The sequence below is a fragment of the Leptosomus discolor genome, chromosome Z, assembly GCF_034619465.1.
Source record: "Leptosomus discolor isolate bLepDis1 chromosome Z, bLepDis1.hap2, whole genome shotgun sequence".
Taxonomy (NCBI): Eukaryota; Metazoa; Chordata; class Aves; order Leptosomiformes; family Leptosomidae; genus Leptosomus; species Leptosomus discolor.
This window is the reverse complement of record NC_141419.1, coordinates 82,062,229-82,088,050: the sequence shown is the minus strand read 5'-3', so window position 1 is coordinate 82,088,050 and position 25,822 is coordinate 82,062,229. Positions and strand designations below refer to the sequence as shown.

Below are 25,822 nucleotides of genomic sequence, written 5' to 3'. Positions count from 1 at the left end.
TTAACGACCTGTGAGCTCCCTCCAGCAGCTTTGTTACTGTATTGCAAGCACACTGTGCACCACAGGTGCTGGCTGGGAACCCAAACATATGCTGATTTTTCCTGGTCTCTTTGCAATTCTGAAACAGAAGCTGGCCACTGCCATCTGTTTTTCCTGCTCTATTTGTAGGTAGTTTGTGGCAAACAGATGCTCCAGGTAGAGCAGGAAGGGAAGAGCCCCTTTGCTTCTCTATTTCCCAGGGAAGCTACAATTGCTGTCTGCCCTCCTCTTACCATGTCACTTGGACTTTACATCATCAGTGCTGATATCTCGACAGCGGCTCTGTACAGAGGTGTTCAAGGGAACGGAAGAGAACTGCAATGAGAAGCAGAGAGACAGCATTAGGGGAGCAGTGACTGCGATGACGGCCACACCATCATTTCTTTGGGCACCTCAGCAAGCCTCTCACAGGGTCTTCCCCAGCCCAGCACTTCCAAGGAACACAGTCTTGATCCCAAGACCACTAAGTGCTACTTGTGGAAGCCTCCTCTATCCTGCCCCTGGGTAGGGTGGCTCCATGTGTTCCAGGGCGGCTATGGGTGGCAAGGCTTGGCAGAGGATATGCCCCAGCTTACCTGCTGGATTTCCTTCATCGCCAGGCGTATAAAAGAGTGGTGGCGAGGGAGGGCTTGTTGGCTGCCTCTCTCCTTCCCTGAGCTTGGCGTTGTCTTACTCTTGTCCAGGCTCTGTTGGTTTCGGCAACTCTTGGTGCTCTTGAACCGCACATACCTGAGAACTTCCGCTGCTCCTGACTGCAGAGCCGGTCTGCTGGCGGAAGGCCTGGAGGGGCAGGGCTGCTCCTCTGGAGGTCTCTCCTGCTTGGCTGCTGGCAGACTCAGATCTTTGTAATCCAAACTCTCACTACTTTTCTGAGGGAGAGAAGAGTGGATTCAGCAGTGGCTTGCAGACCCTCCACACACCCCAACCAGTACAACAAAGAGAAATATCCAGCTGTGACCACTGCTGACATTCAGGGGGCGAGGGGGGTTATCCATCTGCCAGGACCTCTACCCCACACCAGGACTCCCTAGTGGCCAGCTAGTAGTGTTTCCTAGTGCATGCAGAAGAGGCCAAGCTGCTAGGCCAGAATGGGGCACCCCCAATGGGAACACAAAAGAGAAATGGTGCCACAGTGACTCTATCCACTCAGAGCACAGTCCGTACCCCATCCCTTTTTCCGGCTGCAGATCCTTGACATTCACCTGCTCGCAGGGAAGAGTGAGTGTCTCCATGAAGGGCTGGATGCCCACAGTCTGGTGATACCGAACCAGTTCGGTGAGCGAGGCATGAGCCCGGTCTTCCCCCAGGATGACATACTGTGTACTAGGCTGCATTTGGATCATGTAGTGTCTGCAGCAGTCTTTGCTCCTGAGGAGATGGACAAAAATAGTCATGGCATGGGGCTACAACATCTCTCCAGGACCCAGTCATTGCTTTCTGCACTTGTCAAGTGCAGAGGCCAAATGTGATCAGGAGCCACAGCAACAAATATCACAAAGATGCAGGAGATGCACTAGAGTGTCACATGCTGCACTAAACAGGCACTGGAGGAGGAGCAATTTCCCCAAAGTCAGTGACAGAAGAACCCCAGCAGCCAGATCCAAATCCCAGCAGACTGTACTGCCTCCTATGCCTGTTGCCCATACTAAAACTCTGTCCTACCCCTTCCCTGAGGCCATAAAAGACCATGACCTTGTAGCACTCCGATGGCCTTTCCTCAGGCCCTCCTCTAGACTCATCTCTTCTGCTTTAATCTTCTTCCAACCTGTTTTGCCCACTCAGCCACATAGCACAGCCTAAGCAGGACCTGCACCCTTGCAGCCACAGCATCCCACCCTCAAACAGATCTATTTTTTGGTGAGTGACAGACTCCACAGTCTCCTGTCTGCAACTCCAAACTGTCTGAGACCCACAACAGGAGAGGCTGAACATCATCCTTACTGGACTCCTTTGTGAAGGAAGTTAACACCTCCAGCCATGCATAGCTCAATTTCATAGAATCATAGAACCATTTAGGTTGGAAAGGACCTTTAAGATCATCGAGTCCAACTGTTAACCTAGCACTGCCAAGTCCACCACTAAACAATGTCCCTATGCACCATGCTGACACTTTTTAAAAATACCTCCAGGGATGGTGACTCCACCACTTCCCTAGGCAGCCTGTTCCAATGCTTGACAACCCTTTCAGAGAAGGAATTTTTCCTAATGTCCAATCTAAACCTCCCCTGGCACAACTTGAGGCCATTTCCTTTCTTCCTATTGCTTGTTACTTGGGAGGAGAGACTGACACCCACCTCACTACAACCTCCTTTCAGGCAGTTGTAGAGATCGATAAGGTCCTCCCTTGAGCCTTCTCTCCAAGGTTCATTACCTACCTGTATGTCAATGTGTAGCCTGGTTGGCTCTGGCTGATCCAAATAATGAAGCAACCCAAAGGCTTGTCAGTTAGCAAGTTTTCAGCTTCCCTGGAAACAGAAAAGAGTTTTTCACCAGACAGTGAGCAGCTGCCTCTGTGCAGGAATTCCCATTCTACTTCATGTGCTACCATGGTAGTGCTCCCAGTCCACAGGAAGGCCAGCATCTGCCCCATGTGTTCCCAGCTAGAGGTTTCTAGACTCAGGCTTGCCGTATGAGAAGGCACTAGCAGGCTGAGGAGGCACAATACTCTCAGCCAAAGCCTCTCTAAGCAGGGCTGCTCCAAACCTGCTCCAACAGTCTGACTTGTACACTAGCAACAGCTGCCTTCCAGTATGGAACACTTTACAGAGCATCACTGAGATGAGGAGGCTGTGCACATGCATGTTTCCCGTGCTTCAGGGCTGACAGAAGAAGTCACCATGCTCTGGGGTAGTGGTGCTCAGCACAAGGTAAGCCTAGTACCTTGGAAAAACATCGACTTGGACTACACCAGTCTGGCTCTCTAAACTTCCTGCTAGAAGGAGGTCTTCCCCCCTCTCTGCCCAACAGACAAAGCACCGCTTTGTGCCTGTCATGTGCCTTGCTCCAGGCTAAATGTGACTGCAAATCACCAGTGCAGCTTGCGATTGCTCTGGCTGCCTTGTTACATGAGGCTGAGCTTACACTGCTATATGGAGACTTAAATCCAGCAATAGGAAGCACTACTTCAAAAGCATCTAATCTTCAGTGTCTTTGGGAAGGATCTGCTATGTGCTTCATTGTGAAGTGCTCACGGCTAGCCTTTATGCAAATTTAGACAGTTTTCCCTTCCAGGTGCTAGTTCCTCTCCTGCATTCTTCGATCTGTGGACAAAAGCATTAATGCAGGTGGAGGCCTTGTTAATGATCTCTAAAAAAGAAAAAAAAAATGCAGCTATCAGGGAGTTGTCAGCTACTGCAGCATCCTTTCCTAAGCTAACATGCTGCATAATGTCTCTGAGTAATGTTCACACTGATAAGCTGATAAAATCCAGGAACTTGTGATCCGATAAGACCGAAGAAGACTTGTAGCTTCAACAGAAAAGTTACAAACTGTAACAAGACGATAAGGGTGTTCAAATGACAGGCACACTTGGCAGCAATGCCCACACACAAGTCCCACCAAATAAAGGACACTGGCTGTTAGCAAGCATGCAGCACCATAGATTAATTTGCACACAGAGGAGACTACAGCCAGAAATTCTGATGTCTACCAGCTAACCCCACTGTCTTGCTCCTATCTGATCACTGGCATAATCAGCATTTCTTTGATTATAATACTGCTTGGAAAGTAGTGCTTGGCTCAGCCAAGAGAGTGAAGTGTGAGGCATACCCAGTAGCAAAATTTCAGGCATTTAAATATAGGTTTTCCCAAAAAAGCTTGAGAGTTCACAGTCTCATAAACAGCTCCATAAGAAAGTAGGGCTTTGTGCATGTCTCTCCCAGCTTATGGGATGTAAATTCCACCTTTGCTGCATCCTCTTTAGATGGGCAGAGGTATCAACAAAACCCCTTCCTTTTCCTGTGTCCGGGGGCTTTGCGGGAATCTTGCTATTGGGTACTCACTAAAGCCCTTCTTAATACTTTTTAAAATAAATGTACACTGAATTCTGTATTCTCCTGCTGTAAATTGAGGTCTTCCCCTGACTAAACTGAGCGGTATGAGAGCAGTCATAATGAGTTAGACCAAAAGTCCATCTTCATTCCATATCATGTCTCTGCAAACAGTACACAACAGGGCAAGCACATGTATTTCCTCTCCAAGTACTTTCTAAGCCTTCCTTCCCTGCACAGGATCTGTATTCAGGAACCCACAGTGGACCTGTTTTCTATGAGTTTCCACAGTTTTTCCCTGGACCCATGTAAAGTTCCAGCATTTGCATCCTGTGATGGGGAGCTCCAAGCTTCCCCCTAAAGGTTTGAAGCTCGCAGCCTAAAAGTGAAAGGTTATGCAGGTCACTCCCACTCCTTAAGGAAGCAAATCCTAGCAAATCCAACCTATGCAATCCTCCTAAGGACACAGCAGCTTCTGCCTGACTGCCACAGGCCAAGCTGTGGCCGCTGTGTCCAGCATACTCACCTCCGACTGATCATCCCATGCAGCCAGCTTGGAAAGGCCCCATCACCCTGCATGACCTTCTGGGCCTGCGTCTCTTTGAACCAGCAGGGAGTTGGTCCTCTCTTGAATTTGCTCATTTCTGCCTCTTCTTCAGTCTGTTTCTCTGTTCCCAGAACAGGGCGAGGCATAGAACAGTCCAAGAAGTTATCAAATGGAGTGGACTGAAAGTGGGGAGAAGGAGAAATGGGCACCAAAGCAAGGTCAAAGGCAGAGGATCACTGAAGGGATCACTTTGGTAGTAATTCCATCCCTGAGACCCTTAAGGCAAGATCATATGCAAACTATGAAATGCTGCTTTCAGTTTCTCTAAGGTCCTGACCATGCTTTTTAACTAACCACAGTAGGAAAGGACTCACGTCTCACAAGAATGGCCATGTTCTCCTGGGACAACATACAGGAGAACACACCGAAGGTGGAAGGAGCAGGGAACCAGCATATCTGGCTAAGAGGCCATAGGCAGAGCCAATATTGCTACCTTTGTTAGTTTGCTGCGAGGCCGTGGCACTGGTGGCTGTGGTGGCTTATCACAAGGATGGGGACGAGGCCGAGGGTACTTCTTTCGTGGCATGGGGACTGGAAAGGAGATTCTCTCTGCAACAAGAGGAAAGAAATAGATGAAATTTAGCACGCAAGATCCATGAGATCCATCCTCCATGTGCCCAGGATAGGGACAGGTCCTGCTGCACCAAGTATGTGGAAAAGACACAGCTTGGCACTCCTCCCAGCACAGCCAGGTAAATGACTTTCACCGTGCTACTTCTGCTCCCCACAGAGAAAGCCATGCTTTCAAACGTCAGACACATCGGCACCTCCCTCCCCACTGCATTGATGGAGCCCCCAGCCCCAGGAAAGCCCAGGGCAGGCCATCATCACCTAGAGCCTACAGCAATTCAAGGTGATCATTGCACAAGTGGCCATGCAAAGGGGCAGTGGGAGTAACTCACTCTGGGCCTCTGCTTCCATTGCCAGCTGCTGCCTTCTTTCTCTCTCTGCCTTCTCCTGTAGCTGCTGTGCCTGAGCTCTCAGCTCAGCCACCAGTTTTATGTAACTTTTCCTGCATCTCAATCCCCTGAAAACTGTTCAGAGAAAAGCTGTAGTTAGAAAACAAAAATGCTGTTCATGCTTTTGTCACTCCCTGGGGGAAGTACACTGGCTGGTACTCCTTCACCCAGTGCAAAGCTGAATTGCGTTAATAAAGAACAGTGCAAACTCCACCGTGAGCAGGCAGTCAAAAACACATGAGAACTGTCTTCTACTCTCTCAGCTGCCAGATCACATATTTAGAAAAATCAAGTTACAGATCTAAGCTCTCATCCCTAATGCGAAGGCACTGAATACCCGCCGTGGTTTAACCCCAGCCAGCAACTAAGCACCACGCAGCTGCTCGCTCACTCCTCCCCCTGCCCCAGTGGGATGATGAGGAGAATCGAAAAAAAGGTAAAACTTGTAGGTTGAGATAAGAACAGTTTCGTAACTAAAATAAAATAATTAATGACAATAATGATAATAATGATGATGATAATAATACTAGTAATGAAAATGAATATCACAAAAAGAGAGAGAGAAATAAAACCCAAGAAAAGACAAGTGATACACAATGCAATTGCTCACTGCCAACTGATCTGCCCCCATAGCCAACTCCCCGTTTATACACTGAGTACAATCTTCTATGGTATGGAATATCCCTTTGGCTCGTTTGGATCAGCTGTCCTGGCCACGCTCCCTCCCAGCTTCTTGTGCACCTCCTCGCTGGCAGAGCACAGGAAAACGAAAAGTCCTCGCCTTAGGATAAGCCCTGCTTAGCAACAACTGAAACACCAGTGTGCTGTCGGCGTTGTTCTCACACTAAATCCAAAACACAGCGTTGTACCAGCTACTAGGAAGAAAACTAACCCTATCTCAGCCAAAACCAGGACAGGACCCAAAAAACAAAGTCTCACAGAAGGGCCTCTGTTAACCATCTGTCTCCCTGGTTCCCTTGAGACACTGTGAAGAAGATGGGATTTCCTTGGTGTCAGCCCACAGGAAAACCTTTCCCATAAGCAGCCATCACAGGGTTCATCAGGAGTGTTACAGACATTGCATTATCCAACCTACTCTACCAGGTACTAAAGCACATGAAGTGAAAGCTGCACTCTTTCATTTCCCACCACCCACTCGTCTTCCCCACGGATGAGAAAAAGACACAGCGTGTCACAGTCTGATATTCATCATACCGTGCAGCGTGTAGCTGGAAGCTACTCAGACACTTCAGCAGTGCAACAACCCATACAGGAGAGAAGCATGACAGAGACGGACCAGGCAGGATGACAGCCTCCTCGTCCTGGTTGCACAGTGGTCATGGAGCCTGTGCAGAGGGAAGTACCAAACTGCCCACAGTGCCTGCTCTAAAGAAACAGGCTGCCAGAGCAGATGCTCCCTGGAAAGGAAAGAAAAAAACCACACCAAAACAAAACTTCATCCCCTTCTGCCTGTCTCTGAAAGTAGGAATGAGATCTGTTTCACTCATCTTCTTTTCCCTCTCCTCAGTTCAACATCGCTCACTAAGAAGCACTCACTCCAGAAGACAGTTAGTCAGATCTCAGGATGCAGTCAAATCCTATGCTGGCCTGGCTCAGCTCAGTTCTCCTGTGCACGTGCCTTCCCTTTCCAAGACTCACACTGTCTGATGGCTCTCCCCAATTAGGGCTAAGCACTGAGGAGGTGAGCATCTGCAATAAGCACTGTGACTCCTCAGGGTCTTGACATGGCGATGGTGCCTGGCCTGAATTTCTGTCATCTGCAAAGATGCAACGGTGGAGCGCGGACTGGAAAAAAGTTTTTCCTTGCCCTGGTCTGAGATCAGAGTTGAGGGACTCTCCTGCCCCAGTGCTCACCTTTCTGTATGACAACTGCTGCTTTTTCCAGTCGCTCCACATACATTGCCAGCTGTTCCTGGTGCCAATATTTAAAGAAAAGTCGTGACTTCCTGTGAAGTTGGGGAGAGGAAGAAGCAGTGAGAAACACTGTTTGTCTAAACTTGCATCCATCATCCTTTGGACATGATCCAAAGCATCCTTTGACAAAAGACAGCATCCTTTCCTACAGCCATAAAGTTCTCCCTGAAGGGAACCAGATAACAGTCTACATGTATAAAGTTTCTGCAGTTCAGGCCACCGATTCCCAGCAGCAATAATCCATACCTACCCACATATCCAGCCTGTCAACTCTGTACGTTTCAGTATCTCCAAGCAGCTGAAAGAGAGGAAAAAAGTGAAATAAACAATTTTCCACGCAAAGTGAACACCACGCAGCCAGTGATTTTAGGTACATAAAGGGTGAGAAAGTGCCTCAATGATTCTGCATTAACATTCTCTGTCCCCTGTCACCTAATGACATTCAGTAACTGGCGGTCAATCTGTATAGAGCTCCTTCAGGTACAACTAGGATCACATTCGAGAACATCAGCAAAGGGGTTCACAGAGGTAGATTTCCTTCAACTACCTGGGAGGAAATTCTGCAGAGCCTATTTAATTCTCAGAACTGTTTTTCCTCATTTTGTTTCCAAGCTCTTTGGAGCACACAAGTTTCGAGGTCATCACAGCAAGACTTCCGTGAGAAAGCCTGTTTTCCAATTCCAGTTTCATTTTGCAGGCTCTAGTGATAAAACTTGCATCACTCAGAAAGATTCACCAACACTTGGAACTGAAAGCAATACTCTAGCTGCACCACACAGAAAGCTTCCTCCCTCTGCCTGCAAATCCAGGCTGTGAAACCACAGTGGCACTTTTTGCTAGTATCTCACATAGCAAAGTCGAAGTGTTTTTTCTTCTACCTCAGCCAGCTTCCGCTGTGTCAGAATCTATATCCAAAGTAATTCTTTTTCCAAAGCATCTGGTTTTGTGTCAGCAAATGCTCAGCATTGTCTTCATCATCTTCTTCTCCCATCAGGCCATCAGGAAAAAGCCTGGAGAGGCCTGACAACTGTGCTGAGCCCCTGACATACTGAGTTCAGCGGACACCATTGACTGTAATTGTGACTCCCTAAACTGAGTACACTAGCTAGTTCTCATCCTGCAGGATAGCACAGCTTTATAGCAATTGAATCGAATTGCTACATAGCAATTCAAGAAAGATATCATTGATCATTGTATCAAATGCTTTTTAAACACTAACTGTCCTTGCCTAGGAATTTGTGTTCCCCATCACCACAAAAACCCATCCTCACTTTGTTTCTTTTACTCAGCTTGCTGTGTTACTCTGAGAGAACAAATTGGATTGCACATAACAAAGGAAGGGTTCCTACCTTTCTTTTGTGAGGCAAACATCTGGTTTAACTAGAAGAATTCCATATCTGTGAAAACCAAACCAACACAGCAAGGTAAGAGCGATACCCTTGATGTGCTGAGCTGATCCACGTCACACTCACAGCAAACAACAATAAAGCACAGTCATTCCCACTCAGCCTCCCACAGCAAACAACTCCATGATTTAGGCTGTTTCACTTCTTGCCTGTATCTGGTTGCCAGTGTCACTTCCCTAACAATATCTAACAAGGAACATTCAGAGGTTTTAACAAACCTTTCAGCAAATTCCTCAAATGAGGGTCTCCAGGAGAAACCATCTCTTCGGATACGGATTGTCTCCAGCAGTCCGTTGTACCGGAGCTGAAGCAGCACCACAAAGAGGATGAGAGAAACAAGCAGAAACAGGTCAGTAAGACATCAGTTTGCTCCTCTCCAGCCAGAAGAGCCTTCATTCAGCCCTACATGTCACTAGTTCAAAATGCAAAAGCTTCTTTCTGAAAATGTTTCCTTGGTTAAAGATTTGATTTACCATACCCTCTGACTCTGATGATTAACTGCTTTTGGTTGGAAACCATAAAAAAATAATGAGTGAAATAACTTCACCTTTCAGCCGTATACCCACTGCTGTGCCTCTGTCCCCTAGAGCACAGCCTTTTATTTCCAAATCTGTACAAAGTACTCTGAGCCACAGGTGACCTTCTCTCTTAATTCTATCCTTTCTTGTATACATTAAACAGGCCACAGAGCTGTCTGAACTCTTCTAGTAATTTTCAGCATGCTATAAAGTGTCTGGATCTCAGACCTGACACAATAGTTAAAGACTATCATATCAGCATATTTCAGCTCCTATCAAAGCAATCCCATATTGGCTGCTATTCAGAGTTGTCCTGGCTGATGGGTGAGAATGGCCTCCTCCAGGAAGCATCATTTTTTCTGGAGTTCTGTCTGTACCACCCAGGAGATGCAAAGATGAATCCTAGTGCCTGACACACAGATCTCATTGCATTCATGAAAAATGGGAGAGAACCAATACTCAAAACCTGGACCTAGCAGTCTGTGTCACAAAACCAACCAAGTACCCAGAACCTTTACACACATAAAAAGTGTGCCTACTCTTTTTCCTGCAAGGGGAGACTCAGATCAGTCAGCTCCCAGCTATCTCCACAGCCTTTTGGTGGGGTCTGCCCTCCCTGCTGAGACATTGGAGAAGTACCTGTTAAGGGCACTGCTTTTCCTCACCTGCTGCAGCACCACCTGGTTGTCCACCACACCTGGCTCCTTCTGGCTGTTAGGCTTTATACAGCGCACAAAGTGGGGCTTCGCAGAATATATCCTCTCCATAAGTGCTGTCAGGGAATGCTGGTGAGGGCAGAGAAAGATCAACAGTCCAGCAAGCCAAAGCACAGCTAGAGCCCAGCATGCAATATACTGCATCGAGAACTGTTTGCCTGCCCCACAGCATCTTCAAAACCTCTGATAACAGCTGGGTCATTCCCACCATGATCAGCTGTGCTTAGCACCCAGAAAAAGCCTTGTCTACATGCTGGATGCTCTAACTATGCTTAGCAGCCTGGAAGCTCTCATTAAATATCACTACACTCATCTCAGGGGGCACTGCAAGGCACCAATACTTTACCCGGAACTGAGCTCCAGCAGACTGGTTTCGTGTGCTGTTGAACTTGTCTGCTCCTGGTGTGACCTGAAACCAGACCCAAACAAAAGATCACCCCCGGAAGAACTGCTTGATTGCCATCCAGAAAGCTCTGCTGGAAGGCTGATGGCAAAAAGAAGAGAGAATGGATTTCAGAGGAGGGAAGACAAGTTAAACACATCAGCAGAATCAAGCAGAAAACCTGGTAAAAAACAAAGGTGAAACTGTTGCAAGCAGACTGCTGTCTCCTCTTATTTTCAACCAATTTCTGTCTGCTCTCATTTTCAGCCAGTTTCTCAAACAATAAATATCTGGTAACTATGCCATCATTTATCAGTTGCCACGGGGACCTGAAGTGCAATACCTTGGCTTTCATGTGAGGCATCAGTGTCCCCGTCCTGGAGACAGTGGCTGGAAGAACAGAGACAACAGTTAATTTTGGACATTTCCTTGCAACCAACCATGTCTAAATTCACTTCGCACACAAGTCTCCCTACAAATACTGGATCACAGACAGGGCATTAAGTTTCACCATGTGGAAATACAAGGAAAGAGCTAAAGAAAAGGAGAAGAAAATGCAAATATATGAAACACAATGCAGGCAATATTATTTACTGCCACTGAGAAGACAAGGCAATCATGTTATTGAACAACATTAAACGACCTTGAAAAGAAATATCATCAATGGGCATCTAACAATGCAGAAAGAAGTACAGATAGCAAATGGGAAGCTATCCTACAGCAGTCAATACAGGAGGTTATATAAAGTCAGATAGATTAAAACTAATTCAGTGACAAGGTGAAAAATTCAGGGAAGTTGAATTTATTGAGGGATCTAATGACAGTCTTGCACACGCTTGATGCAATGGTCTCATGTGAATCATAGAATCACTGAATGGTTAAGGTTTGAAGGGACCTCTGGAGGTCATCTCGGCCAACCCCTTTGCTCAGCAGGGCCACCTAGAGCCAGCTGCCCAGGACTGGACAACCAACCTGAGAACATGTTTATGTGTTTATTTCTGCTGTTTATGAACTTTTGGGGACTAGACAAAGTATCTTCAGTAACAGTGTGGAAGTAGTAATGAAGAAAGATACTCCTGAGCAGAAGAGCTGAAACAGACAGTGGAGAATAGAAATGAAACTAATCAGTTACTTGTAAATGCAAGAAAGTGGCATGGATTGAGCAGGACAAAATAAAAATAAATCTGCACCAGAAGCACTGTGTTCAGGCAAATCCCAAGGAAGCATCCACCTCCCTTGTCTTTAAATGTTTACTTTCATAGAAGCCTTGGAGACTCAGAGGGCTTATCAACCCCTGGAAAAAGGGAGTGTAGTGGTGAGAGAGATACAATGCACAATCTCAGAGTTTTTAAACAAGTTGTACCTGAAAAACAAAATGTGTTTGAAAAGGTTAATCTCTGCACTCATTGTTTGTGTCTTTAGAGCACTCTATTTTCAGTGTGAACCGCTAGAAGCTATGACCTTGTCCAGCTTCATTTCCAGACAAGAACAGAGGATATGGAAAGGGGCAGTGGAGACAGTCCTGCACTGGCCCTGGAGAAGATGGACTATGCAACCTGAGGGAAGATATCCGAGCAGTGGCTAATTCTCTGGAAGAGGAGAAAAACCTGCCTTGCCTTCCAGGGGGGAAGGAACACCTCCAATAGCTCAGTATATGCCAGCAGCCCCACTCCAGGCTGCAGTCTTCCCAGACTCTTCCGGGGGCTGCCAGCTGTGAAGCACATTCATAGCACACGAGCCTCATCACCACACTTAACTCTTGACAAGGTGGGCCTTGAGTCATATGGGATGCCCTGTCATAGCAGAGGTACTTGCCTGTGAACAGCACACTGAGCAAGGGGGTGACACTGTTGATGAAGAGCTCACGGACACTGGCTGGAAAGGTGTCTCTGTTCTTCTCTAGAAAGCCCTCAGCAGTATATTGTACCTAGGGGAAAGGACAGCAAGTCACTAAGGCCACCAGCGCCCACAGGCTTGCTGCAAAAGCTACCTCCACAGCTTGCCAGAAGCAACTGTTAAACTGAATGTACACTGGCTTGCATGTAAATTCTGTACAATGTCTCGAAAGTGAATTTTGTAAATGCATGTGCATCCCATTCAAATCCTGATGAACAAAATCCTGCGGGCAGCACTGAGGCATTAGAACCACAGGAGTGCAGCATAACACTGAGACATCAACCTTTTCTTGTTCTCCTTTCCTTGATTATGAAGTTCCATTTGCTTTCGGTTTATGCTTCACTCTTTTCCTTGCTCTCCCCCTCTTCCCTTTGCAGGGCTTCCATCCTGTTGTCATGCATCCCCTTGTTTCTCTTGCTCACCTCCTTTCTCATCTCCAGCCTGCCACTCTCCTTTCTATGTTAGGTGTTACATTTTGTAATAAAGAATGTCACAAGTAACAACTTGGTCAACAATGGTGAGATTAGATTAATAAACTGCACATTACCGTGACCTCAATTGTCTGCCATGTCTGCTCCTGCTCCAAAAATTATCTCCAATTAGTTCAACGTATTTGGGCCAATGCTTTCAAAATTGGTGGCAGTAAGGTTACATGCAATAGTCCTAAACCTCAAGCTGCTTTGATACCATTGAATGTATAAATAAGTGCCTCCACTTTCAAACATTAACTACCTGGCTGCTCTCGCCATGTTCCTCAGTGTTTGCAATAAAGTAGTAACTGCTATGCTCTGAAACCAAATAAAAGTAGAGCCTTCAGACTGTCTTTTGGTGCTGCACAGTGGACACAGGGCTTTTATTTTATAAAGGACTATTTTAAGACTAGAGCTCCAATAGAATGATGATGAGTACCGCATATTCTTCTAATACCCTGTGCTTCCCAGAGGTAGCCCCACTTTCCTCAGGGGTCTTCTCTTCCTATATCTTCTACAAAAATCCCAGGGAGTCCTAGAAGGCAACTCCCTGGGAAAACATCACTTCTGTTATTATCATTGTCCGACCATACATTCCTTAACACCAAAGCTTTATTTGCCAAGCCACACATTTCCCCCCTCCTGCATATGTTACAACAGCATTCTTCCCACAAACAGTACATACTTTCCCAGCATAGTGAATGATGCTGAAACCCAAAACACGGCCTCGGCCTGGCTGGAAGTGTAAATTCTCCTTGAAGCGACTGTTTAGTTTATCCACAAACGTCTTATCAGTTGCCTGCACAAAAGCAGATTTCATAATCAAATGATAAGGCTGCAACAGACACCTGACCAGGCCACATGAAAGCAGAACAGAATGCTGGAAGTGGCCCTGGCTATGCAACAGTTTCATACTGTACTCTCTCTGACTCTCCACAGGGATGCCAGTATCATTAGACTGCCCCCGATCTGGCTGTCCTGTCTCATCAGTCACACATGGGGACACCTCTGTTCATCCTGCTCTTTAAAGTCACACTCCAACATCAGAGCTCTCTCTGCAGCCCAGATATTTATTGCTACATTCCACCACACTATTTTCTCTGTCCCCTATCCCATGCCTACCTGAGGGAATGCACTCTGCTCATCCAGAAGAGACAGGAGCCCAAGTGGCTTGGCCAGGAACAGATTCTGTGGGAAAGGAGACACATTACACATACCTAAAGCAGTACAGGGCATCCACTGTCACCTATGCCACCCTTTGAAAAGGTTCTTCCCAGGTGCATCTCCTCCCCACGACAGCAAGATCAAGACTCCTCTCTTGGCTGGGTGCAGCAATTCCCTTCTGTCAGCCCTCTCACTCACCAGAATAGGTTCATTATTGTTGAATGTGATAGTCTCCCAAGGCAGTTCTTCCTTATAGGCAGCCTGCTCCAGCTGGAAAATGTGCTGAAACAGATTAAAAAAAGAGGTTGTAGCAGCCCTGAACATCTTCCTTCCCATCCTGAACAGAGGACAGAGGTGTGGCTCTCTCACCCACGGCATCAGAGGCCCAAAATGAAACTGCTGCTCTGCATGCTCATCCATAAGCCTGTCACTCACTAATCCTGGTGCATAAAGCAGGAACACTTTTCAGAGTGTAAGTTCCCTGCTCTGCCAACTTTGGTCATTGCTTGACCCTTCTACTCCTTCCTTCCCTGCACCAGTGGCTCTTCTACCACAGCAGAGAAGGTTGCTGCTCTCTACCTTGTTTCATTAATCACCACTTCTGTCCTTCCAAGCAATACACCTGTTTTTCCCAAGCTCTTCTTCACATGCCAGGTACATCAGTGCTCTGCTCTCTCTGCCACACAAGGTGAGATCACCCACAGCAGACTTACATGGTTGAAGAAGTGCTGTAGCTGCTCATTGGCCAAGTTTATGCAAAGCTGTTCGAAACGATTCACTGCAAAGTTTTCAAACCCAAAAATATCCAAGATACCTAAAAGAGGGAAGATGACCACATCATGGAGCCTGCAGACCACCCCTGCAGATAGCTGTGTACCCCAACACACAACTAAATCTCGCATTACCCAGCTCTTGTGGACAAGGAAACCACAGCCAAGTCACCAGTGGCACCTCTCCCACAAATCCCCTTGGAGAGCTAGTTAGGAGAAGCGCCACTGCCACTCCTGTCTCCTCTGCAAAGCCATAGTGGCCCAGAACTACAGCATCACAGTTGCTTCAGACTAACCAACTGTTCAGAGTTGGCCAAGGCCCTACGGACTTCACGCTGGTGACTAGCATCTCCAACATGATCATACCTTTGCTAATGGATTCCTGCAGGCAACCTCTGCAAAACTCATATTGTGCCTTTCCTTCATTGTGGCTGAGGGATGCACATCTGAGGACACAACAGGAACAAGAGAGGCAGAACTCACCTATCTCCCTCAGTTCCACCTCAGGATCCATGTTCTTAGCCAGCAGCTGATTGATCTTGCAAACAATCCAGCTAAACACTCGGCCATATGCCATCTTTGCAATGGAGTCCCGAGTATCTGCACAGAGAGAACCACAGCAGCTCACTGAAAGGCTCCAAGGAGAGCAGGGAACACAGCACTCAAGCTGGCTCAATACACTCACCTCTAGCAAAAATGCCTAGTGGTTTATGAAGCTATTTTAAAGATCAGATAAACATTAGAAACCTGTCTGATTGTCCCTGCCCTCTGCATGCTCACACAGAGCTCTTTCACTCAGAAATCTTCACAATTTCATTCAGAAATCTTTCTACAAGATCAGGTAAGGCATGCTAGGGCACTTGTGAGACCATCTAAAACGGAAAAATTTAATTTCCAAAGAAGTCTAGCCACTTTTTAGAATATCCAGAGACTTGCTTTCCCCTCTGCAGGTCTACTGAGTATGGATCCCCTCACTGCCAAATGAAGCAAGAGGCTCCAAGTTGTACTTGGAAAATTGAATGGTTCTGTTCCTCCCAGCCCACAGCCGCCAAGTGTTTAAATGCTGTGAGCAAGAGGAGGATGCAATCGATGGAAAACTTGCCGATGTTCTAAGAAGAAGGAGACCAAATCAACATGACCGACTGCATGATGGGAGGTGTATATTTTGCTGTTTAGAGAGATGCAAGAGAAGACATTTGGGAAACATAGCTAGCTACTGGCCCATTTTCAGTTTCTTCTTTCATGTATTTTAAGCAACAATCTAGAAATACTGCTATTTCACACTTTTAAAATTTATTTTAAAAATCTTTAACTGAATGTTTCTGTGCAGATTATCTTGGATTATTTTCTTTCCTTATTGAAAGGGAAAATAACACCTTGTGCTTGCCACTTTCACCTCACTCCTTCCCTGATACTGTGCTATCTCATTGTCTCACTCAGTCATTTCTCCATCTGCTACCTAGAGCTCTGTACACTGCCAGCACTATGCAACAGAAGCCTTCCCCCCTTTTGTACAAATATCTACAGTTTCTTTCTAGGCTGGACAAGGGAGGAAAGCAAGGCTAATTCCTTGGTTTCTCATTTAATCTCTGCAGTCTCCTGGAGATCAAACAAAAGCAGCATTCATGGTCCTACATGTCAGCAAGAGACTAAACAGATAAACATTGATATACTTGCCTCTGTGCAAGAGGAATGAAGGGGCACAGACAGACACCTTTGTTCCCAACAAGCTGCACATGTGTGGGGATACCCTTCCATCAAATATGGGTCAGTCTTTCTAGTCAGAACATCTGCTATTCATTATGTTTCTTACCTTCTGCCTGCTGCTGGGTGTGAAAACGCTGAATCTGTTCACCTCGGGTCACCAACACCGTACAAACAAGGCATTTTAACATTTCATCTTCTTGGACTCCAAACTGACTCTGAGAGAGAGGAAATAGATGAGGACAGTCAACAGTAAACCCTTATTGTACTTGTGGGATTGTGTCTCTCTGCATAGGTGTGACACCCAGTGTAATGGGGTCATGATTCAGACTAAGGCCTTTGAGCTCTGTTGCAAGAGAAGTATTACTGTTAACATCTCGCAGGACTGGAGTCAGATGCGGGTTCTGAGATCTGCATCATCCCTGCAGTGACCAAGCTCACTCTTGCACTCTGAAATACTTCGTTTTGCTCTCCCAGTGCTGCCACCTTTCACTTTCTTTGGGAGCCACGTTAGACCCTGCTGAGTTTAATGATTTACTGAATAGCACCACACAGAGGTGACTGTGCAGGTGCTGAGACATCTGAGCTTCAGCAGACATCAGAGTCCCAGGAACCCATAAGAGACAGGAAACAAAGGGAACTCAGACGCAGCTGAACCCCTCAGTGATTGCTTTAACAGGAATTCCCCGCCCGTGGGAAAAAAAAAAAAGGAGCAGACTTTTAAGCAGTAAAGTTGGCTGCTGAACAGATGTAGGTGGTTGTTTCAGGTATGATGTAAGAGGGAAACAGACAAAGAGATGGGAGTGAAAAAACCAAGGGTGCTGGGATGTCAAATAAGTCAAAATAAAAAGGAAGGGCAGAAATACGGTACATTTTTCTGTCCTGTGTTGTTAACAAAGCAGGATAATGTATTCATCCCATATAATAAAAATGGGATGGTCCTGGGTAATATATACTTCTTAACTGGTGATAACCAATGAAAATTAATCGCAGTTAGAGTGGTAACCTTGGAAAAGATCTGTCAAAACCACTGAGCTAGCGTTCAGATACTGCACATCTGAATTTCTCCAAGGCATCATCACACTTAGTAACAAATAACAATTTTAAAAAGCTTGTATGGTATGAAGTCAACAAGGCATGTCTGATATCGCCATATGCAAGGTACTAGTTCTAGATGCAAAAGAAATAGAAGGTAGGAAATGTCTCTTTGGGAATGAAAAGCAGTCAACACAAGTGCAGTTACGGGCTTATTCTATGCATTTCTGGAAAAAACTCCTTGTTCTTCAGAAGCCTTCACACTCTGAGGCAGAAACGTTCTCTGCCATCTCTGGCAAAAGGAGCTCCTGCAGTCACACTGTCAGTGAGAATCAGCATCACACCCATAACTCTTCTTATGACTCACCGCTGCAGCCTTCAGCCATCCCTGTGAGGCTTCACTCACTTTTACAGACTCATTGCTCTCCTCAGGCTCAAAGGTCACATTGCCCAGAGACAACACACCAGCCAAGATAGCCTGCATGTCCACTTGCTCCTAAAACATAAAAGAAAGCTGACTGAAAACTTACCAGCATGTAACATATACAACATGCCCCAGAAGTTGGAGAAGTGACGGAAAGGAAAAGGCAGCCTGTGAGAAAAGGCGCTACACAAAGTCTGACAGACTCAGGTGATTTGGAAGCAAATCCAGAGCAAAAAGAAATAGGATTGAGCCTCAAAGAGCAGTCAGAAAGAAACCCTATGCCTGCAGGAAGCGCAGATGGAAATTAAACGACCCCAGAACTCACCTGTTCCTGGAAGCCCACTATGTCAAGGGCATTGCACACCTCTTGATATTTGTGCTTCCAGTGCTGAGCTACATCCTGTGTACCAAATCGTCCACTTATGTACCTGAGAAAGTGTATATCCCATACAAAAATGTTACACAATCAGCACAGCAAGTCAGTCTTACCCCAAAGGAACAAAGCAGATCAGCAGCAGTGGAGACACGATAGGGAAAGAAACTGTTCCAAGGTAATGCAGCAAAGAAGAGACTCCAGAACTCCCAGCTTCCATGATGACCCATAAGATCTCTTCATGTAGCTCCACTCAGATCCCACTGCAGCCTCCATTCATTTGTTTGCCTGTATCAGGCTCCACAGATAGAGTTACAGGGCAGAGGCATATGCTTCCCCTCCTCCCCCCCATTATGAAGTCTAAACTAGACTCTGCCTTTGAAGTACCTGTAGAGTGAAGGATCCAATAGCCCATACATCTCCTTTTCCTCTGAAGAGAGTCCAGCAAGCATATAGTAGAAGATATGGAAATTCCTCTCATCAGTATCTTGATGCACTACCCGTGATTTCTCTAAGAGGTACTCACTCAGCTTCGCACCTTGCACTGCACACAAGAATGTGAGAGGGTAAACTTTGCATTTGGGGACATGAAGCTGACTGAGCTGTCCTGCATCTCTTATTTGGTGACAGGAGCATGGAATTGTCCAAAATTACTTTCTTGCGTGCAACACCCTCTAGGCTGCCCAGCACCCTGGAAATGCGCTTCTCCATGCTTCCCATCATCTTAGAAATGTCTGCTCACCTCCTTTAGCAGCAACCAGGGCTTCTGGCACCACAGAGTATTACTGATACTTCCCCTGCACTGTCACTCCCATATCCTTCCAGTACTCCCATTGTCTAAACCCAGGCCTTAGCCTACAGCTGTGGTTGCTGTAAGCTTTTACTTAATTGCACACCTTTCCCACAGGGAGTCAGATGTCAAAATTTCACCTTCTGCAAGTTCTGGCTACCCAGTCCACTCCCTCCAATGCCTAACCAGCCCCCAAACTAGTAATTACCCTTGACTTTACCTGTATTATTCTGGAAACGCAGCTGTATGTATTTTCCAAAGCGGCTGCTGTTGTCATTCATCACAGTCTGGGCATTGCCAAAAGCTTCAAGCAATGGATTCACCTAATACAAGTGAGAAAGAAAAACAAGCAGTCCTCAAATTAAGTGATCCAGTCTAACTTACTTGGAACAGTTTAACCTTAGCATTTACTATTCGGCATTCAGCGGGAATAGGAACCTCTCCATGAGTATCCAAAAGCACCTATTTTATCATACCCTAGAAAAAGGGACTGAAAGAGGCAAATACAATGAAGACTAAGCAGCATTCAGATTACTGAAAATAAGCACAATCAAACTGATTTGATCTCGGTGAGATCATTGACTCATTTGTTAAAAAACAAGGTTGGTTTCCATAAAGCATCTGACATCGTATCACTAGATAATTTGACTGCTATACTACAACAATAAATGAGGTAAACATGGCACTCAGTAAATGTAAGCATGATAACTCAGCTACTGAAATTTGTAGACAGCATAAGGCTCAGGACAGTGAATTATAAAGAAACTAAGAGAACAATCACACCAGCTTGGTAAACGGGATGCAAACAAGGCAAAACGACAATTTTTCTCTATTTGAGCAAAGATGCCTGTCAACTGGAAGAATGATGCCTTAGGGTACATGCTGGGTAGCCTGCTGAACACAGCTTTACAGCATGACACTGTAATCCCAGAAGTGCTAACTTAGTCCTTGAATATATCTAGAGGAATCAAATAAGATGCCTATTATTTCTTCACCATCTCCTCCAGGCCTTCCAAGCACAGCTCACCTGGATTGAAGTGAACTTTGTTTCCAGTGGAGGAATTGCAGGCTGGCTCCAGGCACTACGCTGAGCAAACACAGCTATCCTGCTTCCTGAACATGCTTAGGTCAGAAGCAGCTGGGCAGTGTGGCCCAAACCAGCTCTAAGCAGAGCCAGCAGGTATATCAATGCCACGTTCCCACAACAGAGCACAGGCATTCACCTCAGACCCACCATGGATGATACTACACTGAAATAATATGCCATTCCAGAGCCCAGAGCATGGCACAGTGTATTTGCTTTACGTGACAAGGTTTCGGTAGCAGAGGGGCTACAAGGGTGGCTTCTGTGAGAAGATGCCAGATGCTTCCCCCACATCCAACAGAGCCAATGCCAGACAGATCCAAGACAGATCTGCCACTGGCCAAGGCTGAGCACATCAGCAACAGTGGTAGTGCCTCTGTGATAACATATTCAAGAAGGGAAAAAAGTTGCTAGACAAGAGCAGCTGGGAAAGAGTACTGAAAATATGTGATAGAAACAGCCCTGCAGACACCAAGGTCAGTGAAGAAGGAGGGGGAGGAGGTGCTCCAGGGGCCACAGCAGAGATTCCCCTGAAAGCTTTAGTGAAGACCATGGTGAGGCAGGAGGTCCCCCTGCAGCCCATGGAGGTTAATGGTGGAGCAGATAACCAGTTGCAGCCTCTGGAGGACCCCACGGTGGGGCAGGTGGATGCCTGAAGGAGGCTGTGACCCCATGGGAAGCCCCTGATGGAGCAGGCTCCTGCCAGGACCTGTAGCCCTGTGGAGCGAGGAGCCCACGCTGGAGCAGGTTTGCTGGCAGCACTTGTGACCCCGCAGGAGACCCACACTGGAGCAGTCTGTTCCTGAAGGACTGCACCCTGTAGGAAAAGACCCACGCCAGAGCAGTTCATGAAGAACTGTAGCCCATGGGAAGGACTTATGTTGGAGAAGTTCATGGAGGACTGTCTCCCACGGGAGGTACCTCATGCTGGAGCAGAGGAAATGTGTGAGGAGTCCTCCTCCTGAAGAGGAAGGAGTGGCAGAGCCTCCGTGTGATGAACTGACCCCAACCCTTATTCCCTGTCCCCTTGCACTGCACAGGGGGAGGAGGTAGAGAATTCTGAGTGAAGCTGAGCCTGGGCAGAAGGGAGGGGTGGGGGGAAGATGGTTTAAGATTTGTTTTTACTTCTTATTATCCTACTCTGATGTTAATCGACAATAAATTCAATTAATTTTCCCCAAGTTGAGACTGTTTTGCCTGTGACAGTAACTGCTGGTCCCTGTCCTCATCTCAACCCACAAGCCTTTTGTTGTATTCTTCTCCCCCTGTCCAGTTGAGGAGTGAGAATGCTAGAGCGGCTTTGTGGGCACATGATGTCCCACCAAAGTTAACCCGCCACACACAGAAAGATCCCTCTGGCTCTACAGCAAACCTGAAAACACAGACTTTAAAATTAAGTAGTCCAAGAACTCACTCTGCTTAATCTATCACACTGAAGGTTAAAGTATGATTTGGTCAAAAAACCTCACAGCTCCTTGGGGATCAAATCAAGTGGAAATACTTCAGACCAAAGAGACAAATACAAAATCAGCTAGCAAAGATGTATGAAAACAGCAAAGATGAAGTTATCCAGTTAGCAGGTATGTGCCTGACAAGTGTAAGTAGCCATGGAAAGGTGACTGTGTGGATTCTCCACCCATTAAATCAAGACTTCATTTTTCTAATAAAAGTCCTTGTACTACCTCTAACAGGAAATTATTCCGAAAAATGCCCCTAATCCCTTGTCACAGAGAACATGACAAACAACTGCGATAGTTTTCCATCATTTAAGATAACCACCACACTCCCAGCAAACAGAATTACTGACCTACCGACCTTCTAATTTGTGATCAGCTATCTCAGCATCCTTACCCACTACTTTCTCATGTGTCCTATGTTTTGCTCCCTGATTTCCAGTGGTGATTCCTCAGCAGACTTCCTGAGCCTAACTCAAGTTGTCTTCCAGCAGTGCTTCTTCTGCATTTTCAAGCACCATCCTGTAATGACCCACCTGAAGGATCTGCTGCTCCAGCTGCGAGTTGCCTTTGCATAAGTTCATTATGTGCTGCAACAATAGCTTCGTACTCTCTGTTTTCCCTGCCCCGCTCTCTCCACTGCCAAGAAAAAGCAAAGGAAATTCCATCAGCTGTAAAGTATAATTGTTCTGCCCCTTATGTCTTAGTGCCCCATCACTTGAGAATGCCCTCCTGTCCAAGAACTTCACAACTTTTCCAGCTAAACTGCATGCATGAGAACAAACTCAGATCACAGCTTTACACAGTGGGTCCCACAAGGGCCTGATCCCTCCCCAGGGGAATTTTTCCCAATCTGCAAGGGAGTACAGATATACCCCATGTCGTCACTTCTGGATGGGGTGTACCAGACAGACCGTTTGCTCCACTTTTTAAGAAAAAAATATATCTAACTTCTGGAAAACAACCTCCTTCAAAAGTGATCTGATATATTGACTCCCCCACATACACTGGAGTCAACAGCTTCCTCTTTCTTCAAAGAGATTTGCCCTATGCATCTCACATCCACAACTTGAGCACTGATCTTGAGATATGGAAGCAATCTCAAATCTCAGGCACTTCACATGTTCACATGCAGCAGCTGGTTGGGAACGTGGGCACACTGCCTCAGAGCTGCCCACACACCCACAGCGGCAGCGGTGCACGTCACTCTGCCATCGCATGTGCCCAGCACCTCCGCCCCTAAGCCAAACAAGCAGCACTTGGAAAGCACAGTTTCCCCTGTCCTGGGAGGGAGAACGTACAATCAGTGAGACAACGTGTCCTTGACTGACAACATCATACCAGCAAGAAATTCAGCATATGCATAGAAAAAAAATATGCAGGAAATGTTGAAGGTATACTTGAGGGCAGGTCTCCATTTCCACTCCTGACCTTTGAGCATCTGGTGTGGCTTTACTGCTTTGTAGCTCACAGTGGCTCTGTGCTTGGAATCAAGTATGCATCATAAGTGAGTAAATACCTCAAATACTACAACAGATACCTGATCTGAAGCACAGATCAGGCCATCACCATCCAAATACACACAAAAAATGAGATCTTTTTGCCAGTTGAGAACATGCCATCCAGACAGCGCCCCTGTTCAGTATATAAGATGTGTTTTTTTGTTTTGAGTGACTTCCTTCCTCCACAAAAGCACTACTGGTCAGCACTCCCATGGTTCAAGCCTGTCCTTGCACCGTCCAACAAGCGCAACAGCTTCACCAGGTCCTTCAAACACAATCCAGCTGCAGGTGTGTAACTACCCCAGGCTGTGAAGAAAAGCAAAGTCACCTCCAGGAGACAAGTGCTGCACCACGGCATACCTAGGCTGTAACTAACGTCAGTTGGGACTGTGAAGGCAAGAGGAACTCGTGGAATTTGCAGCCCCAGACAACTTGATTTGTCACCTGGGGCAGCTGCTTCGCTCAACATCAACCTCTGAAACATGCCATCCAGATGTCCCAGCCTAAGTTGGAGAGACCAGAGAGACCAAAAAGAATAGCAGAGCCTGGTGCATCCCTGTGCTGTTGTGATGAACTGTGGTCTAACAGAAGTGACTTCCTCCTCCCCCTCTGCCTCAACTTTGCTCATGGCAGGTAATCTTACCAATGAGTGTTTCACCACTCGCATAGAGCAAAACCATGAACTGTGACAGCAACACATGGATCAGTTAATAGGGTTGCAAGACGCACAGAAGGAGCTCAGACTCTCATCTCTGAGAGCACAAACTGCTGGCAGAGAACAATCAGACCACTGACTTCTTGGCAAATACCCACAGGTTACTCTTTCTTGTCTTCCATCTCCCAAGAAAACTACTATGTACTATGACTGTTCTCCATGCCTAAGAGCCCTACCAGCAGCACCTCTGCCACAGCCACCACTTCATGACAGCACTTCATATAAAGCACAGACACTGATGGCCTGCAGGCTAGAGAAATGAGTGGGGTTCAAGTGACCCTCAAGATCAGCTCCCAGTGCCACCACAACACTCAGCAGTAATCCAGCAAGTCATTCCCACACCATGTAGACTGAAAATACTGACAAAACGATCGGAAGGCCAATATAAAGAAGAGAATATTACACCAAACAATCTGGCAATTAACATTTTAACCGAGATGACATTTAAACTGTTCTCTACCAGAAAAGGCAGTTACGTGTTTTGAGGTTTTCTCCTCAACGCTGAGGCTTTCTCTGCTAGTTGATGTTTTTTGAGGCTTTCTCTACTATTTGCATCTCTACTAGATGCTATCTGCACTGCTTCAGCAGAACAACAGTGACATCATGGAGTGAAATGCTCATGACACTGGTACGCTCTTTGTTAGAATAGCCCTTGTAGTGCACAGAACTGCCCATGACAATAAGGTTTCCCCTGACCAGATTCCCAAAGGTCTTAGGGTACGAAAGCTTCTGTTTTGCTTTCTCCTGCTCTTTGTTTATATATGGGAAGCTCCACTTCGGAAAAACAGGTTCCTTTCATTATGTATAACCTACTTTTATTGCAGCAGTTACAGGTGAGAAGAGCACCTCACAGCTTTCCCCACAGCTGGTTAAGTCTTTCCAATGCCACATCCCTCCAGAAGCAAGCCCAACTTATTTAGCTGCGTGACCAGCACCGCAGCTGCTCCACAAAAGCCAGTGCTGTTTGCCACGCACCTCTGTTTGCGACCTTCCCGCTCCCCTGCCGCGAAAGCGGGCAGGTCGGGAAGCGCGAAGGGCTGAAAGCGCAGCTGGGTTTTGACTCCCCAACAGCATCAGTGATGAGCTTCGCCTGAAACCTCAGCGGGGACAGCCCAGAGAGGGTTCGCTGGCCGCCGCTCGGACCCTCACCTCTGCCTGGCTCCGGCGCGACCCCGGCCCGGCTCGGCCGCCCACCCAGACCTCACCTGATGACGATACACTGGTTCTGGGGCCCACCGCCCCAGCGGCCCAGCATAGCGTGGTAGGCTCGGCTGGCCACGGCGAAGATGTGGGGCTGCAGCGTGCCTGTCTCGGGGCGCCGGTACCGCTCGGAGACCTGGGGGGAAGCGGGTGGCGGAGAGGGGGTGAAGCGGCTGCGGGGGTGGCGGGGCCCCGCCGGCGGGGGGCCGCGGGGACTCACCTCTCTCCCGTAAAGCGGCAGGGGCTGGAAGGGGTTCATGGCGATGAGGATGTCCCTGATGTTGGTCTGGTGCAAAGGGGACAACCCGTCAGCCGAGCGCCCGCCGCCGCCGGACCCCCCTCCCCGCCCCGTCCCCCGGCACTCACATAGACCTGCTGCCGCAGGAACCGCTCCCGCAGCTCGCCCAGCAGCGCCGCTTCGTCCAGCTCCGCCAGAGCTGCCAGGTCCCCGTCCGCCACAGCCGGCGGGCGAAGCTCCCCCAGCGACACCATGCCGGACCGCTCCCGGCGCCAGCACCCGGCTGCCCGCCCGGCCCGGCCCCGCGACCGCCCCGCGACCGCCCCCGCTCCGCCCCACGACCGCCCTCTGGGGCGGGGCCGCCGTTTGAACGCGGAGCGGCGGCGGGGATCGGCAGGTAACGGGCGGCGGGGGTGGTGGTGTGGCTCCACGTGGGGCCGGGCCGGGCCGGG

General features: G+C 47.4%; 1 protein-coding gene across 1 annotated transcript; it reads right to left on the bottom strand.

Moving 5' to 3' along the window:
• Positions 1–276: 276 nt before the first annotated feature.
• On the bottom strand, positions 277–25,624 carry LOC104343404 (myosin-IIIb). Its single transcript, XM_086479779.1, has 29 exons — positions 25,499–25,624; positions 25,353–25,418; positions 25,138–25,268; positions 22,252–22,354; positions 19,398–19,500; positions 18,775–18,931; positions 18,340–18,442; positions 17,958–18,086; positions 16,665–16,773; positions 15,335–15,451; positions 14,795–14,895; positions 14,280–14,363; positions 14,040–14,105; positions 13,603–13,716; positions 12,367–12,478; positions 10,895–10,941; positions 10,516–10,578; positions 10,119–10,238; positions 9,154–9,239; positions 8,879–8,926; positions 7,780–7,827; positions 7,470–7,561; positions 5,538–5,669; positions 5,069–5,184; positions 4,555–4,754; positions 2,415–2,504; positions 1,242–1,407; positions 615–908; positions 277–354 (listed from the first exon to the last, which is right to left on the bottom strand). Exons 1-29 carry the CDS (start codon positions 25,622–25,624, stop codon positions 277–279), a joined length of 3,201 nt encoding a protein of 1,066 aa, XP_086335905.1.
• Positions 25,625–25,822: the final 198 nt, after the last annotated feature.

Coding starts and splice junctions, on each gene's coding strand:
- LOC104343404 (XM_086479779.1), bottom strand. CDS start 25,624: ATGGTGTCGCTGGGGGAGCTTCGCCCGCCGGCTGTGGCGGACGGGGAC. Junction 13,717..14,039: donor AGCAGAGTGCATTCCCTCAG/GTAGGCATGGGA, acceptor GCTTTTGTGCAG/GCAACTGATAAGACGTTTGT. Junction 12,479..13,602: donor TCATTCACTATGCTGGGAAA/GTATGTACTGTT, acceptor CCTTTCCCCTAG/GTACAATATACTGCTGAGGG.